Raw genomic sequence first — 13,941 nt, 5'->3', positions numbered from 1 at the left:
TGGAAGGCTTTTCTGCTTCTAATGTGTTTGTAAAAGGATTACTCACCATCATTTTGAGCAAAATGTTGTTCAAACCTTCTGGCTTGACTTGGTCTGTTTTTATGCATCTCATGACTCCCAAAAGTTACAACTTAGGTTTAATTGGAGGGAGATTTCAGAGGAAAAGCAAAAAAAATCATACTCTTAGCACAAAGATGTCCACCATGCATAAATTTCAAATAACTTCTTTAAGTTATTAAGCATTGGGTGCTACCATAGTTACACACTGTGATGCCCTTTGATTGTCTTAAGTCTGTGAAAAAAACTGAATGATACATAAGGTGTTTTATCTTTTAACTGTGGTAACAAAGCAATTTTGGAAATATTTCTTGCTTTCATACTGTTAATTTTTCTAACATGACTTAAGTTTTCTAAAACACTCTTTTTTTAAGTACAGGTAAAAGCCCTGAACCGTGTTTGTGTGCCAAGGAACCTAAAAGCACTGTCACAATTTAAAAGCATCATCTGCAAAAGCTACTACTGTTTAAGTTCTATTAAGGTTTAAACTTCAGGCATGCTTGCCTGAACTCAAGTGAATCAACTCCCCAGTGAATTATTTGAATATTGCCCCCTCTTTCTGTATTTTAAGTTGTAAGGAAGTTTTGAATTGGGAAGAAATGCTACAAACATTCAGAAGCAGAGTTTCATTTCTTTACTATTACGATTTCTTTTACGAAATCAAAGCTGGCAAAGTAACTATTTGGTTCTCAGAATAAGCCACATGACTGGCTTGATGTCTCAATATTACAGCAACTGTGTGCTATGCAAAGTGAAAAAACCCCACAAAAAGCTGAGAGGTTTGGCGTATTCTAAGCAACAATGTATTTGATTATTATTTTTAAGTATTCCACAGAGACTTCTTTAAGCTGAGATTAAGTAACAGAGCATTTGCAGCAGCTTTCTGTTTGTTTCCTTTTTAAAAGCTGTATTAGCTGAATCATGTAGTTTTGATGGCTGGTAAGACTGTGTTTTGGATACGGTAAATATACTACAGATTCGTCGTGCTGCCTCACAGCATTGCATCAATCAAGAACTGGGTAACGCCTTCCCTAGCAACTTAAAGAGTATGATAGGATGCCAGAAATGAAACCCCACCACCTCAAAATCAACAAACCTTCCAACTGTTAAGACATGAGAACTGCCAAGAAGTCTTTATAACATACACAAACATCCTACCCTTTTTTGATCAATACTTTCACAGTAAACTTACGGTGCGGTTCCTGATGTACAGAAACACCTTCTGAGTCTGCTGTGGCCCACTGATTATATCAGGGAAGCAGGCAGCTTCTTGAGATGTCATACGGTCATGGGGAAGTCTACTCTGGAAAGCGGCACCCTCCACACCTACAATAAAAAGACAAGTTGTCTACAGGCACTGCAAAAGGAACTGCCAAGTAAGTATTTTTATACTACCCTTCCTAGCCAGTGCACCTAGCCATGAGGTGATATAGTGGCCAATTTTGTATCATACTTTTAGTCCTTTTACCTACTTCTGCAAGACATGGAGGTTCCCAAGTCAACAGTTCTTTGCATTACAGGTATCATCTAGGGTTAATGAAAAAGCTATACTACAGAGGGAAAACAAAACAGAACAACCCTGAAGAATAAGGGGAGCTGAGGCACATATCAATATAATATATATTATTTCATAAAGAAAGTATATAATATAAATAAAACATAACTGCTTTAGATGCTGTCCTCCATTTGTATGGTTTCCAGTTTCTACCACAATATGAAAAACGTTTCTGAACCCATTCAAAGCCAAAAGATCTTTAAGATACAAGCACAATGCCTACAGTCCCCTCTCACCCGCTTTTCAAGGTTTCATTTGCACTGAATTCAAGCTAGAGGAAACCGTCTTAACCTCTCCTTTTGCATATTTTATACATTCACAACAGGCAGCGAAATGAAATACAATCCTACGTGTGCTCTTCCTGTGCCTCCTCCTCAAGTGCTGCCTACAATCAACAACTACAGATTTCTGACTTTTCCTTTTAAATGCTCCACATGTAAAAGACTAACATTGAACATATACATGAAACATTTTCTTTATGGAAAGACTTAATTCATAAAGGCACCTGTATTTCTATCAACCCAAACACTAGCAATGGAGTAATAATACAGTACTCTAATGCTATGTAATAATGCACTCTACATTCCTCAATCTCATTTGAATGTTAGCCTATAAATAAAGCAACAAATCAAGACACAGCTACATAAAGTGCTACAGCACGAGTGCAGAAAGCAAATCTTGCAAGCACAGTGAGCAAAATGAAATACTGAGATGGGAAATACAGCAAGAACAATATAAATCTTGTACGTCCTAGAAAGTGACTTAAGATCAGGACAGACAGGAGAGGATGTTCTATCTGGAAAGATACAAGCCAACATATCCCCAAGGGGAAAAAAAAATACAGGTAATGCGGTAAGAATAAGATCCGATGTTGCTGAAACTGGAATTGTTCAAAAGATTATAATAAATATCAAAGATAACATAAGCTTGCTGTGTGTAACACTAACAAAGACAACTGAAAGTTTGAAGTTCATGTGCAGAGAGAGGTACACGTCGCTGTACTGAGGAAAGGAATTATCTTCTTTCAGTTCTGGTGCAACTACACACACCTTTAATTTTCAAGCATTTTTACAACCCAAAGGTGAAGAAAAAAAATTTAAGCACGGAAATAGTTGTGAAGCTAAAAAAATTCATTCACAAGCAAAGATTAGAAGATCTAACTGTGTGATGACTCAAGGTAAAGAAAACTGTCTATAGTAATTTACAGGAATTTTACAAGAGAAAAATAGAGGCTACAGAACACTGCAAGAAAGTAAAATAAAATTAACAACAGGAAAAGCTGACACACCCACACCCCTTCTTGACACTAATATTTAGCTATGCGAGAAGTTCAGCTTCTCCAGCAATAAACATCCCCCAGCCCTTCTGTTGTCCTTCGGTCTAAAATCGGACCAACTGCGTGAACACGTACATATGCTAAACTACGAACTCCATAAAACTGTGCCTGTAAATCAAACCAAAGTTACCAAATCTCTGATATTTCATTCATGTTAACAAATTTTAATTAAGGTTCTAGATCATCAAGCGTTAGCAAAAAGCTCACTCGGTAGCACAATTTTCGGAGAATGGCCAGTTAAAGATTTGAAACGCTGAGCCTCACTCCATCTTACAGGCTTGTACTAAAATGTGTGTGCCTTCTCCAGGTATCTGCTAAAAAGCATTAACTGTCACGCAGTGATCAACTACCAGGAAACTCTCAGACTTGGATTTAAGGCAATCCACCAGTTTCTTGAAAAGCTTTCTGATTTATTTCTTCAAATTGAGAACCCTGAGAAACTGGTGCTCCTAACAGCCTTGGAAAGAACTCCAAGGTGGGTTTTTTTGGTGGCTGGTTTTTTTTGCAACACCACATGTCTTCTATGGCAATACCACCACTTGAAAATCAAAATGTCAGAATAGCTCCGGATTAGCACCAGTATTTAGAAAAGACAAAAAAAAAAAAAAAAAAAAAGAAAAAGAAAGAAAAAACCCAACACACAACCCCCCCCCACCATAATAAGATTTAACACCAGAATTTAGAAATAGCTTAGCTGTTACTAGCGAAGATTTCATTGTATTTGGCCCAACCAACAGAAGATCCTATAAGAACTAAACGTCCTTGAATTTACTTCTGCAACTACACAACTCAAGGTTAAGTCATGTTCAGGCTGATTAAATCCAACCGACCCCACACCCTTACTGCTTGTGGTTCACAAAAGCAACACTTTAAAGGGAGCACCGGTTCAGAACTACACCTGCTTTCCTTGGGGCAGGCAGCTCTTTCCTGACTGCAGGAATGGGTCTGCCTGTACCAGGTTCTCATCTCCTCTTCACACACATTCGCACACACACTTGCCACTTCCTGACATTCAGCATTAGCAACTAATGTGTTGAAGTTTCGATTGTCTTCCCTAGTGAAGAAATTTTAAGGGATGCTGCTCATTTAAAGACTTACTGAAACATGTGCAGATGAAGAACACTCTGAAGGTAAGCTTTTCGGCTGCTGAACTGGACAACTGTTAAAGCATACCCTCAGCATATATATAAAAATCAAAATATGCGGAATTTCCAAAGAGCCAATGCCTGCCTAAAAATGAAATCGGCAATGCATCATTAAGCCCGTAATCGATAATAATCAGAAATTCTCTGCAAGTGGCAAGATCCAAAACATAACTAGGCTCCTTTGCTTAGAACAGCAAGGATGTACTCTCAGATGAATATCTTGAAGTTATATTTGCTCCAAAAAGAGCAACTTGGAGGTACAGAATAGGTTTTGGAGCTTTCAGCTCCTTTGCTTAAAACCCTAACCCTCAATCCTCAAGCGAGAGCAAAAGTGGCAGGGTTGGAGGAAGATTTTCAGTAGCACTCTAAGTACTTAAAGAGTAAAGACACCAGTTCTGTGAATTAAGCAATAAATGTATACTGCTAGCATCAGTACTTAGGTCAAATGTCAAATGCAATTCACAATCCAGTCCACTGAGAAGCAGACTATGAATCCCCCCAACAGGTAAATCTCCTGGGCTAAGCGCCGGCACCCAGCTCAGACAGACACCCTTTCAAAAGAAAAAAACAAAGGAGCAAAAAGGTACTCCACACTGTTTCTTCAGCAGATTAGAAAAAAGCTCTACTGTGCTGAAGCCCAGGGCTTTCTGCATCATTCTATGTTGTAGAAACTGGCTAGGTAAGAAATGTCTTTTTGCATGTTTGGACTCCTCTCAACCTGGAGAGGAGTGGAGGGATGAGAGATCGGCCTGAGGCATTTCAACATAGGTTAGCGTCCTTTTCCACAGTTGGTACAGACCTCAACTGAAATCTGAAAATACCCCTCACTTTTTTAACAGGTGGGTAAACAGCTCCTGCATCTCCTGCTAAATTCTGGACAACCACACCCATGCGCACTTGCAAGCATCAATCCCTAACTTGGCGGCTCTTGCTACTAAGTGGCAAGCATCAAATGCCACCCTCACCTGATGCTTGGCCGTCTCCATACCCTCCAGAATTGTCGTCTTGAAGTCCTCCTGCTTGCCCTGTGGAAGGAAAGAGGAGAACTGAGGGACCTTACTCCATAAGTTAAACCATACTGGACATAAAGGCCCGGCAGTTGGCGTTTTAGGTATTAAATTTCACCAACTAACTAAACCCATTTTCTGAGAATCCCATCTTCTGGAACCTAGATTCAGGGCATCGAACTCTGTGGTCTTCTAAAGAATTATCCATGTTACTGGAACGCTTTATATCAGACTTTATGGGAAATAAAGAAGTACACAATATGTAGCATTCCTGGTGGCTAAATACGTATGATCAACTTAATGGCTAGGATTTGAATAATAGGATTACATTTCTTACTGCCAAGATCTGGTGGATGGATAGCATCAGATTCTATGGATCTCAAACCATAAGAATTTGATAATCTCGCCCTTGGTATTCCCAAGTCTCTCCATGTGCAAGGGGATAGTTTGAACCACTCTGAAAAGCCTCTTTCAAGAGAGCCTTGCTTTTCCCCGCCCCCCCCCATAAACCCTTCCTTGACACTTGATGATGGAACTATTTTTCGAAAGGCTCAGACCACTTATTTTGGCTTCAGTACCCTTGACACACCAACAGCATTCTAACTATGTCCACGTTCGAAGCCAAGTACACATCAATACCACTGATCAGTGATGTGATCAATACCCAGCACCGAAAGACATCAGTCTTCCAATGTATCCAGGGCTGAAAACATGAGGAAAGGCAAAACACTCATTTGAAAGATCCGAGGAAGTCTCAAAATTACCTTAGCCCGCATTTAAGTCCTAAACAGCAGCCTTGACAGGACTACAACAACCAGGAGCAGGGCATTTCTAGAACAGAGATGAATACAGCTGCAGCGTCTGCAGGAACAAAGCTAATACAGGTCACCTCGAACACTGCTCATCTTCACAGGAGATGCTAGCTCTGAGTTTTAGCTCCTAAGCGTTACTCTTCCAGTCAGATGTTTGCCTGAAGTCTTGTCACCTCCAGAGCGCAGGACACTGTTGAAAACTCAAAGACGGCTGAGCGCTGTTCAGCAGCTGCACCTGTACCGAGGCTCTTTCAAACCAAGTGCTCCAATAGTCAGCAAAGTTTGTTTTCTAAAGTCCAAACAAACCCCCACTGAACAAACCGCTGAGGTCAAGTTAGCTAATTCAACAGTCACTTCCTAGAGCACAACTGCTCAAGGTGTCATCTCCAAACTGGGAAGAGTAAGGTCTAACCTGAGGCTGTGTTCACATGTACAGCTACTCTTTAGAGTTTAGGACTGGGTGGACAATTTTGCCAGAATGTTATCTGAGGCTCTCTGGGGACACACTAACTTAAAAGAATTTCATCTGAACTACAAATTTAACTCCTAAAGCAAGACACAGAAAGCAAACCAAGCGTTTTCATACTTTGATAACCTGGATTAACATCTGGAATGTTGTAAGATTACACATCTACAGATAAATAGGAACTGAAACAAGAAAGACATTTTCACTCAGCTACAGTAGAGGAGCAATAGTCAGTACTTTTACATAATCAGTCTACCAAAAGGGAAGCTCAGAAACTTACAAGAGAGACTGTGACAAATAATTGTCTTCTGACAGGCCTCAGACAGAAGACCCAAAGTTGGGATTCTATGAACTAACGTATCTGAAATAGCAAGAGAATACTCCTCACTTCATCTACACTAAGTACTTTGCTGGGAACGTTACAAGACCTGCTTCCATTCTGGGAGAGACTAACACAACTCAAACATTAATATTTACACTCCACCAGAGGCCATAAATTTGCAGGAAAAGTTATGAAAACCTTCCATAAGTCAAGAAATTGAAAAAATGCTGAAATCAGCCTGTGGCATTCATTATGCCTGAATCAGCAGTCACAACGAGTACAAGGGATAAAATTGCTCTTGGTTTACTTACAAAAAGAAATCACTATTTTCCTCGTCTGTTAATAACAGCTAAGCCATTTTCAACGTTAAGTCAAAAAAAAAGCATCACTGTTACTGCTTGCTTGGATACCATTCTAAAAGCTACCCAGTCTAAGTACTGAAGTGTGGAAACAAGCCCTGCTAGTAGAGGTTGCTTCTCCTCCCCCATAAGAAAGTCATGTTCCAGCTGCAAAGGAACAAAGCTGCAAGCAAACTGCTGATCCACGTTAACATCAAATTATTGCAGCTGAACACAACATGTGCAGCAGCGGAATCTGCCGAAAGTCTCAAGGTAACACAGTAATGGACCATGAGCTGAACAGCAACCAGGAAGAAGGTTTAAAAAGGAGTCCACTTCATACAATCAACAATAGTCTTAAAATAAAGAACAGTAGGCACATGATTATCATCAAGTACTCAATTTAATTAGGAAAACAGATAAAGCCAGAAGAAAGACAGAAGCAGAGCACCACTACGTTTGACTGTTCACTTGCCCTTAACCTGGATGATCATCAGTCTCAAACTTCCTTGGAAAAGAACAGCTAGAAACATAAGATTACCACAAAGTAAGAATACTGACAAAACTAAAAAGACAGAAGCTGGTAAGGAAAACATTCAGGAAGCTATATAAATGAAAATCCAATTTGGTGAGGGCAAAGAAAAAAGATCCTTAGAGGAGAAAAACAAAAAGAAGCAAGGTCCTTGATTTCAAAAGGGATATGGACAACCACCACAAATGTCATTCAGCACTGGAAGTGAGTTTGAAAGCTTTTTGTTATCAGACAATATTTCTCAAGTAAAAAAGAGGGAAGATACTTTATAAAGAAATTATCTTAATCGTGAAATATTGTTACACCTTTTAAAACTGCTCTGCGAAAACATCCAGTAAATCTTGCAAATCCAGACTATAAACATCTGCATAGCCAAAACATCTGGAATTCCCCGCAGCTGAACACATTCATGGAACCCACACCAAGACCAGCATTTCACTGTCACCTGAAGTGTGATACTTAGTAACCTCCTCCTACTGTAAACTGTCTGTGAGGATGGACTAATGAAATACCAGCTACTGTCACTATTACATTTTTAAGTCTTTTCAACACAAAAGGTCATAATCGATAACGTGACAGCTTTATACATCTGCTGCATTACCTATGTGATTCCAGGCTTTAAACATAGAAAGGAAATTATTAAGGTCTGCAGTGAGAATAAATTAACATTAATACACAGCTAACTTTTTGGATATTGTTAAATTTTCAATACTAATCCTGCTCTAATATTACTGTCCTACTTAATATTTCTTACTGAACACTTGTATTTTCGCTTCAAAGGAGTGACAAAGAGAGAAGACCTCAGTTATAAACACTGCTTCTATATACAGCAGACTCCATGCCTCTTACCCCTAATGGCTGTTTAGATTAGAAGTTTCAATGCACCTCAACAGCCATATGATGGCTCAACAGCATAAGATGACCTGACGCTCTCGATGCTTGCATTAATAAAGATAGGGAGATCCACCAACGTATACAGTTTCAAGACTAGCTATAGAATGACAACTGAAAATCTGTTGTCTTCCTACATCACTGCTTCATACATATCACAGGATTTCTAGGAACGGAGAAAGGATATGACAACCTGAAATCGACTTATTTCTAGGCAGCTGAATAGAGCTTGTTTTAAAATTGGTTATATTTAGACTACTAAACATAGTGCTTGCAAAACAACTGCTTAACAGACTGTTGTGTATATAGGACAGCATGAGTCTATCACTGCCTATCTTCCATGTTTATTCCTTCATGGGATAAAACACTAATTCACTGATTATGCCTCAAACTGATTTCAATAATCATTCTCAGAGGCGCAAAATGGCATCTGAGAAATATCAGAAGTGTGCTACTATTAGGTCTCAAGGATTAAACCCTAAGTCTAAGCTAATTCAATAGTGAACATAAGATACTTGCTTCATTACACCTATTAAAATTCCATTTTTGATAGATCAGCTACAACTAGGGGTAGGGAAGATTTTTATCATTGCAAGTACTTCAGTCAAACAGATGAGCTACAGCATTCCTGCATCAAGCCAGAAGCCAACAGCCACAACTGAAAAGAGATTACAGGGGCAAGTCCTAAGAGATAAAACACAACTGTGGCTTTTAATATATTTTCTGAAACTGAAGATAAGTATGCACAAACTGACATCTCAAACCTGCCAGCCAAAAAGAAGCCAATTAAGAGGAGAAGAACTGAAGACCAGCAGTTATTCATATCAGTCATGAAGCAGCCGAAGTTTACCTACTACTAGATTTCAGCTATTGCCTAAAATCAACTAGCACACACACCATCTCATGAAATCTCTCCAACAGCTGAACTTTGCAAAAGCATGATTTTGTAGATAGTAAAGTGATAGATCAACACCAGACCTAACTAACGGTGGTAGCTGTAAACACAACAGAGGTAAAGAATGGACAGGGTACTGCTAATACCATACATTTCAAAAGATGCTTCCTGAAAAGACCGATCAAAAAAAACTTTCCAATGTAAAGTGAAGCTTTACAACTCTGTCAAAGGTAATGAATGAGGAAAGCACTAAAATTTAAGCATACAGTATCCAACCAGAACTTGATTAGAGCTATAGTTTAAAGCCACAGGAATCACTGTAGATTAAATCTGTTCTCCTGCACAGAACCTCCCCCAGTAAGTCTAAGCTCTGTTCTCTCAGAGGAATAAGTGACTGTTGGTACATGAGCAGGTGTGGCAGCAAAGTGCCAAAGAGGCTATTCTGGTCAATAAGCTTCCAAAGACAAGTCAGTAAGGATTGTAAGCATCTAGTATGAGAGGTCTGATTTAGTTTAGAATTAGATCCTGCATATTCCCACCTTTATCAGGCTGCTTTTCTGAGGTTTTCCCCTCCTTCCACATATGGGGCCAGCAAAGAAAACACTGGAGACAATCATTCAAAACCAGATCAAAACCAGACACGGGATCCATGATGCTGCACTTGACCCGGCTTAATTTCTGGCAATAGAACAGGTAAGTAGTGTCTGAGGAGAAGGTCTCTCTCTACTCACCAGATGGCTCTTCTGGCTCGCTTTCATTCTCTTCTTCTGCAGGAGCCGGTGGAGGTGGTGGTGGCAATTTTTTCTCTTTCTCAGCTTTAGCATTTCTCTCTTCTTCAGAGTAATACTCATCTTCTGACAGGTTTGCAAGACTCTCATCCATCTCTCTATACTCCACCTGTAAAAAACACAATAGAGGATAAACACACTGAAGACTCTTTTAAGTCTCACTACTAAAATGAACATTGCAAGCACAGAATTACTTACAGCTCAAACAAAAGGCCTGAGTTACCTTACTCAGTCTTACTGCAGTCTCACCATATTATAAAACCTTCAACAGCTTAGCAAGTGCCATGTTTTTACCTCCACTAAAAAAAATAATTGTTTTCAGTACCTAACTGATGGATAGTAGGAGCTTTCCAGTCATATTGAGCCCAGTTTATGTGTATTTGCTGTATGATCGTTCAACCTTTCTACTTTTCTTCCCTTCCTTCACCTCCCTGTTGAAGTGAGGGATAACAAATCGCCTCTGTGTACAACCCATATATTCCAACTTGAATTCCAGTCAAATGTGGGTGACCAAAACTGTACACGAGATTTCCTGAAAAAAACCCATCTATGTACAGAGACTTATCTTGCACAGATAGTCAGTCTTCTGTTTACTGGAAATCTTGCCCTGGTACAGACGATCACATTTGCCTCCTCTCCTGGGTTATCACACTAGTGGCTCAACACAAGACTCCAAAAAAATAATGAAAAATTATTGCCATATTTTTTGTTCTATTCCCCAGCAAAAATAAATAATATTACTGGCTAAAAAGACTCGCTCCAACTTAAAGGAACACAGAAAACCCCAAGAAATAACCTAGAAGGGATGTATCTCATACTGTTTAACAAACCAAGCTTTTTTCCAAAGTAAGAAAGCTTTGTATATTGCTGTTGAATTTACCTACCTACTGGAAAGGAAAAAAGCACTTTTCACAATATGCAGCCATGGGACAAAAAAAGAAAGCAGCTAGTGACCCTCCAACATCCTACAGTTCAGCTTCTACTATAAGATGACAAAAACAACTCTGCATTTCTCATCAAAAGAATAACAAATCTTTCACAGTTGAAGTTCAGTCATTATGAAAGGGCAATAATGGGGACGATTCAAAGTAGCACTTGGAAGCACAGGAAAGCCTAAATTCAGTAAACCACCAACACACTCCATCATCTGCTACCTTTTCAAAGTTTACATTCCATCCTGCCAAGCACATTCAGTTTTTCATGCTGTTGAGCAAATGTTGCACCACCAGCATCTTTTTTGAACTCCCTCTCTGAAGCAAGTTACAATGATCCCAGAGCGCTGTAAGCGCAGTATCACAGGTATTTGAAACCAACACAAACTAGTTCTGCCCTAAGGCCCTCTAAAGTCTCCCATCCTCCTTGAACTCACACAACTTCAGAAAACGATCAAGTCAAAAAACCCCTGAGCTTTTACCTAGGTTTATTTTTAACCTGCACACTCCCCAACTGAGCTCACACCACAAACATTCATAGTTAAGGTGACCCTGTGCTAGCCTGAAGCTACCATGGGGATATACCGTGCTAAAAAGAGATTAACAACCTTAGCAAATGGGTATGGTCAATGCAGAGAAACATCATCGCAACACAACCCACAGATAGTACACCAACTCATACTTGTTAACAGACCACTATAAAACAAGAAAAACCTAGATACACTGCCTCTGAAGATCACAGAATGGTTTGGGTTGGAAGGGACCTTTAAACACCACCTGGTCCAACCCACAGACAGAGACATCATTCAGTAGATCAGGTTGCTCAAAGTCCCATCCACCGTGGCCTTGAACGCTTCCAATGACGGGGTATCCACAACTTCTCTGGACAACCTGTTTCAACGTCTCACCATCCTCATAGCAAAAAATTTCTTCCTTATGTCTGATATACATCTATCCTCTTTCAGTTTAAAAAATGCACCAGGCTGTACCATCCAACGGCTCCTACATGCAAAGAGCCAGTCCAGCTACCACATCACAGAACAGCTCTGAAAAGCAAGACATTCAATGCCACAGTACAACAGACAGAGCACCTAAAAGTAACTTCACCTTCCCTGTCAAACGCAGCCAGCTCTGCGCACAACAAAGATCTTCAGTCTTCTGCAACAAGGTTACCAATGAAAAGTTTCATGAGAAAAGGTGATGCTCTTGCATGTTCAGAATAACCTACAAGAGTTACCTACCACTGGCCTAAATTACTAGACACTGTTTACAGCTTTTAAATTTATTGCTAAATCTCACCCTTCACATAGCATTGGCTCAACTCTCCAACAGTAGCTGGGGGAAGCCAAACAGCACAGTGAATGTGGGCATCACCTCTGTAACCAGTCTTGCAACACCAGCATCATTCCATGCACACAAGCCTCAAGAGAATCTGCATCCGTACACCCGCAGTAATCACAAAAATAAGATCACGAGAACCCAGACGCAATGCTGGGGTGGTTTGGGGGCTTCTTTACTCCTTGCTATCTGACCAGGCAGCCCTGCAAAGCTCCAAAACCTGTTGCAGGCCGCTCTCCTTCGTGAAAGTGCGCTTCTGCCCCAACCTTGTGAAGGTGCGGTATGACAAAACAAGATCCTGATCCGCATTAGCTTCTCCCACGCCCGCCTGCCTATCCTGGAGGCGCACCCGCCTCCCCGGCGCAGCACACGCACCGCCTAAAGCCGGGCCAGGCCGGGGAGCCCGCTCGGCCCCGCGCAGGGAGCGCCCAGCCCGCCCCCCGGGAGCCGGCCCCGGAGCGCCCCTAGCCCGCCGGCCGCGCCCCGCAGGAGCGGGCCCAGCAGCCGAGGCACGTCCCGCCCGAGGCCGCGGCCCCCGCCAGACCCCCACTGCGCCGCGGCGCCAGGCCGGAGGGGTCCGGCGGGGCCGGGCCGCAGCCCGAGCACCCCACCCCACCTACTTTGGCCCGCTTGCGGCGGCTGGTCCTGCGACCCTCGGGGGTCTCGGCGATGCCGGTGGTTTCGGCGCCGGGTGCAGGTGCGGCACCGGCGGCCGGCGGCTCGGACAGACCGCCCGGCGGCGAGGCCCGCGGCGGCTCCTTCTTGCGGGGAGTGCGCTCCGCAGACCCGCCGCTCTCGGCAGAGGAGCCCAGGGCCCCCGCGGCGGCGGGCGGCGGCACCGGCGCCTCAGGCCCGCCCTCGCCGCCCGCCGCCGCCTCCGCGGCCTTCTTCCCCCCCGACAGCATCGCCCCGGCCGCGCCGCGCCGCCCCGCACAAAGGAGCCGCGAGCGCGCCGCCCGCCCCGCCCCCCGCCGTCACCTCCGGGCCGCCGCGCGCGCGCACTGAGCCGCTCGTGCCGGCCGCTGCCGCGCGTGCGCAGTGGGCCCAGCCGCCGCGGCGGGGCCGGGTCGCGGGCCGGGTCACGGGGCGGGCGCCTCAGCCCCGGCCGCCCGCAGAGCAGGCTGGGAGGCCGCCTCAGGCCGGCATGGCCCGGGGGCGGGGCGGGGCCCAACATGGCGGCCACGTCTCCGCCTGCTGCCAGTGGTGCCGGCGCGCTGCGGCCTTCGCTGTTCTACAGCCGCCATCGCTGCCTCGCGTTCCAGAATGACTATTTTTACCTCAGGCACTGCCGTTATCCAGGGGAGACCTGGTTACTGGCCTGGCCTCGCAGAGTTCGTTACCAGGTCTGTGCCCTGCAAGCCTCCCAGGCGCCACCGTTAGCCACCTTCGCACGCTGGAATGATGCGCATCCACTCGCTTTCATGCCCTTAGGGAACCTTACCTGTGCATACATCTCCGCCACAATTCTGCGTACACATCAAACCCAGATACAAATGGCAGGACCTGTTGGCGACCAAGAAAAGTGCG

The 13,941-nt window shown here is 43.1% G+C and overlaps 1 protein-coding gene across 2 annotated transcripts in view; it reads right to left on the bottom strand.

Annotated features, from left to right (window-relative positions):
• The window catches only part of KDM1A (lysine demethylase 1A), a 37,609-nt gene extending 24,249 nt beyond the window's left edge, over window positions 1-13,360 (bottom strand). Inside the window, exons 1-4 of one of the 2 annotated variants that reach the window (XM_055798433.1) lie at window positions 13,035-13,360; window positions 10,088-10,253; window positions 5,059-5,118; window positions 1,250-1,383 (exon numbers count right to left, since the gene is read on the bottom strand). In XM_055798433.1, the coding sequence (XP_055654408.1) occupies window positions 1,250-1,383; window positions 5,059-5,118; window positions 10,088-10,253; window positions 13,035-13,319 (645 nt within the window). In that variant the 5' untranslated portion in view covers window positions 13,320-13,360. The remainder of the gene's footprint in view (window positions 1-1,249; window positions 1,384-5,058; window positions 5,119-10,087; window positions 10,254-13,034) is intronic. The other variant, XM_055798434.1, reaches the window with a different exon arrangement.
• Between the last annotated feature and the right edge of the window lie 581 nt (window positions 13,361-13,941).

This window comes from Falco peregrinus, chromosome 3 (assembly GCF_023634155.1).
Source record: "Falco peregrinus isolate bFalPer1 chromosome 3, bFalPer1.pri, whole genome shotgun sequence".
In the NCBI taxonomy this organism is placed as follows: Eukaryota; Metazoa; Chordata; class Aves; order Falconiformes; family Falconidae; genus Falco; species Falco peregrinus.
The sequence above is the reverse complement of the archived record's forward strand: the minus strand, read 5'-3'. Positions and strand labels throughout refer to the sequence as shown.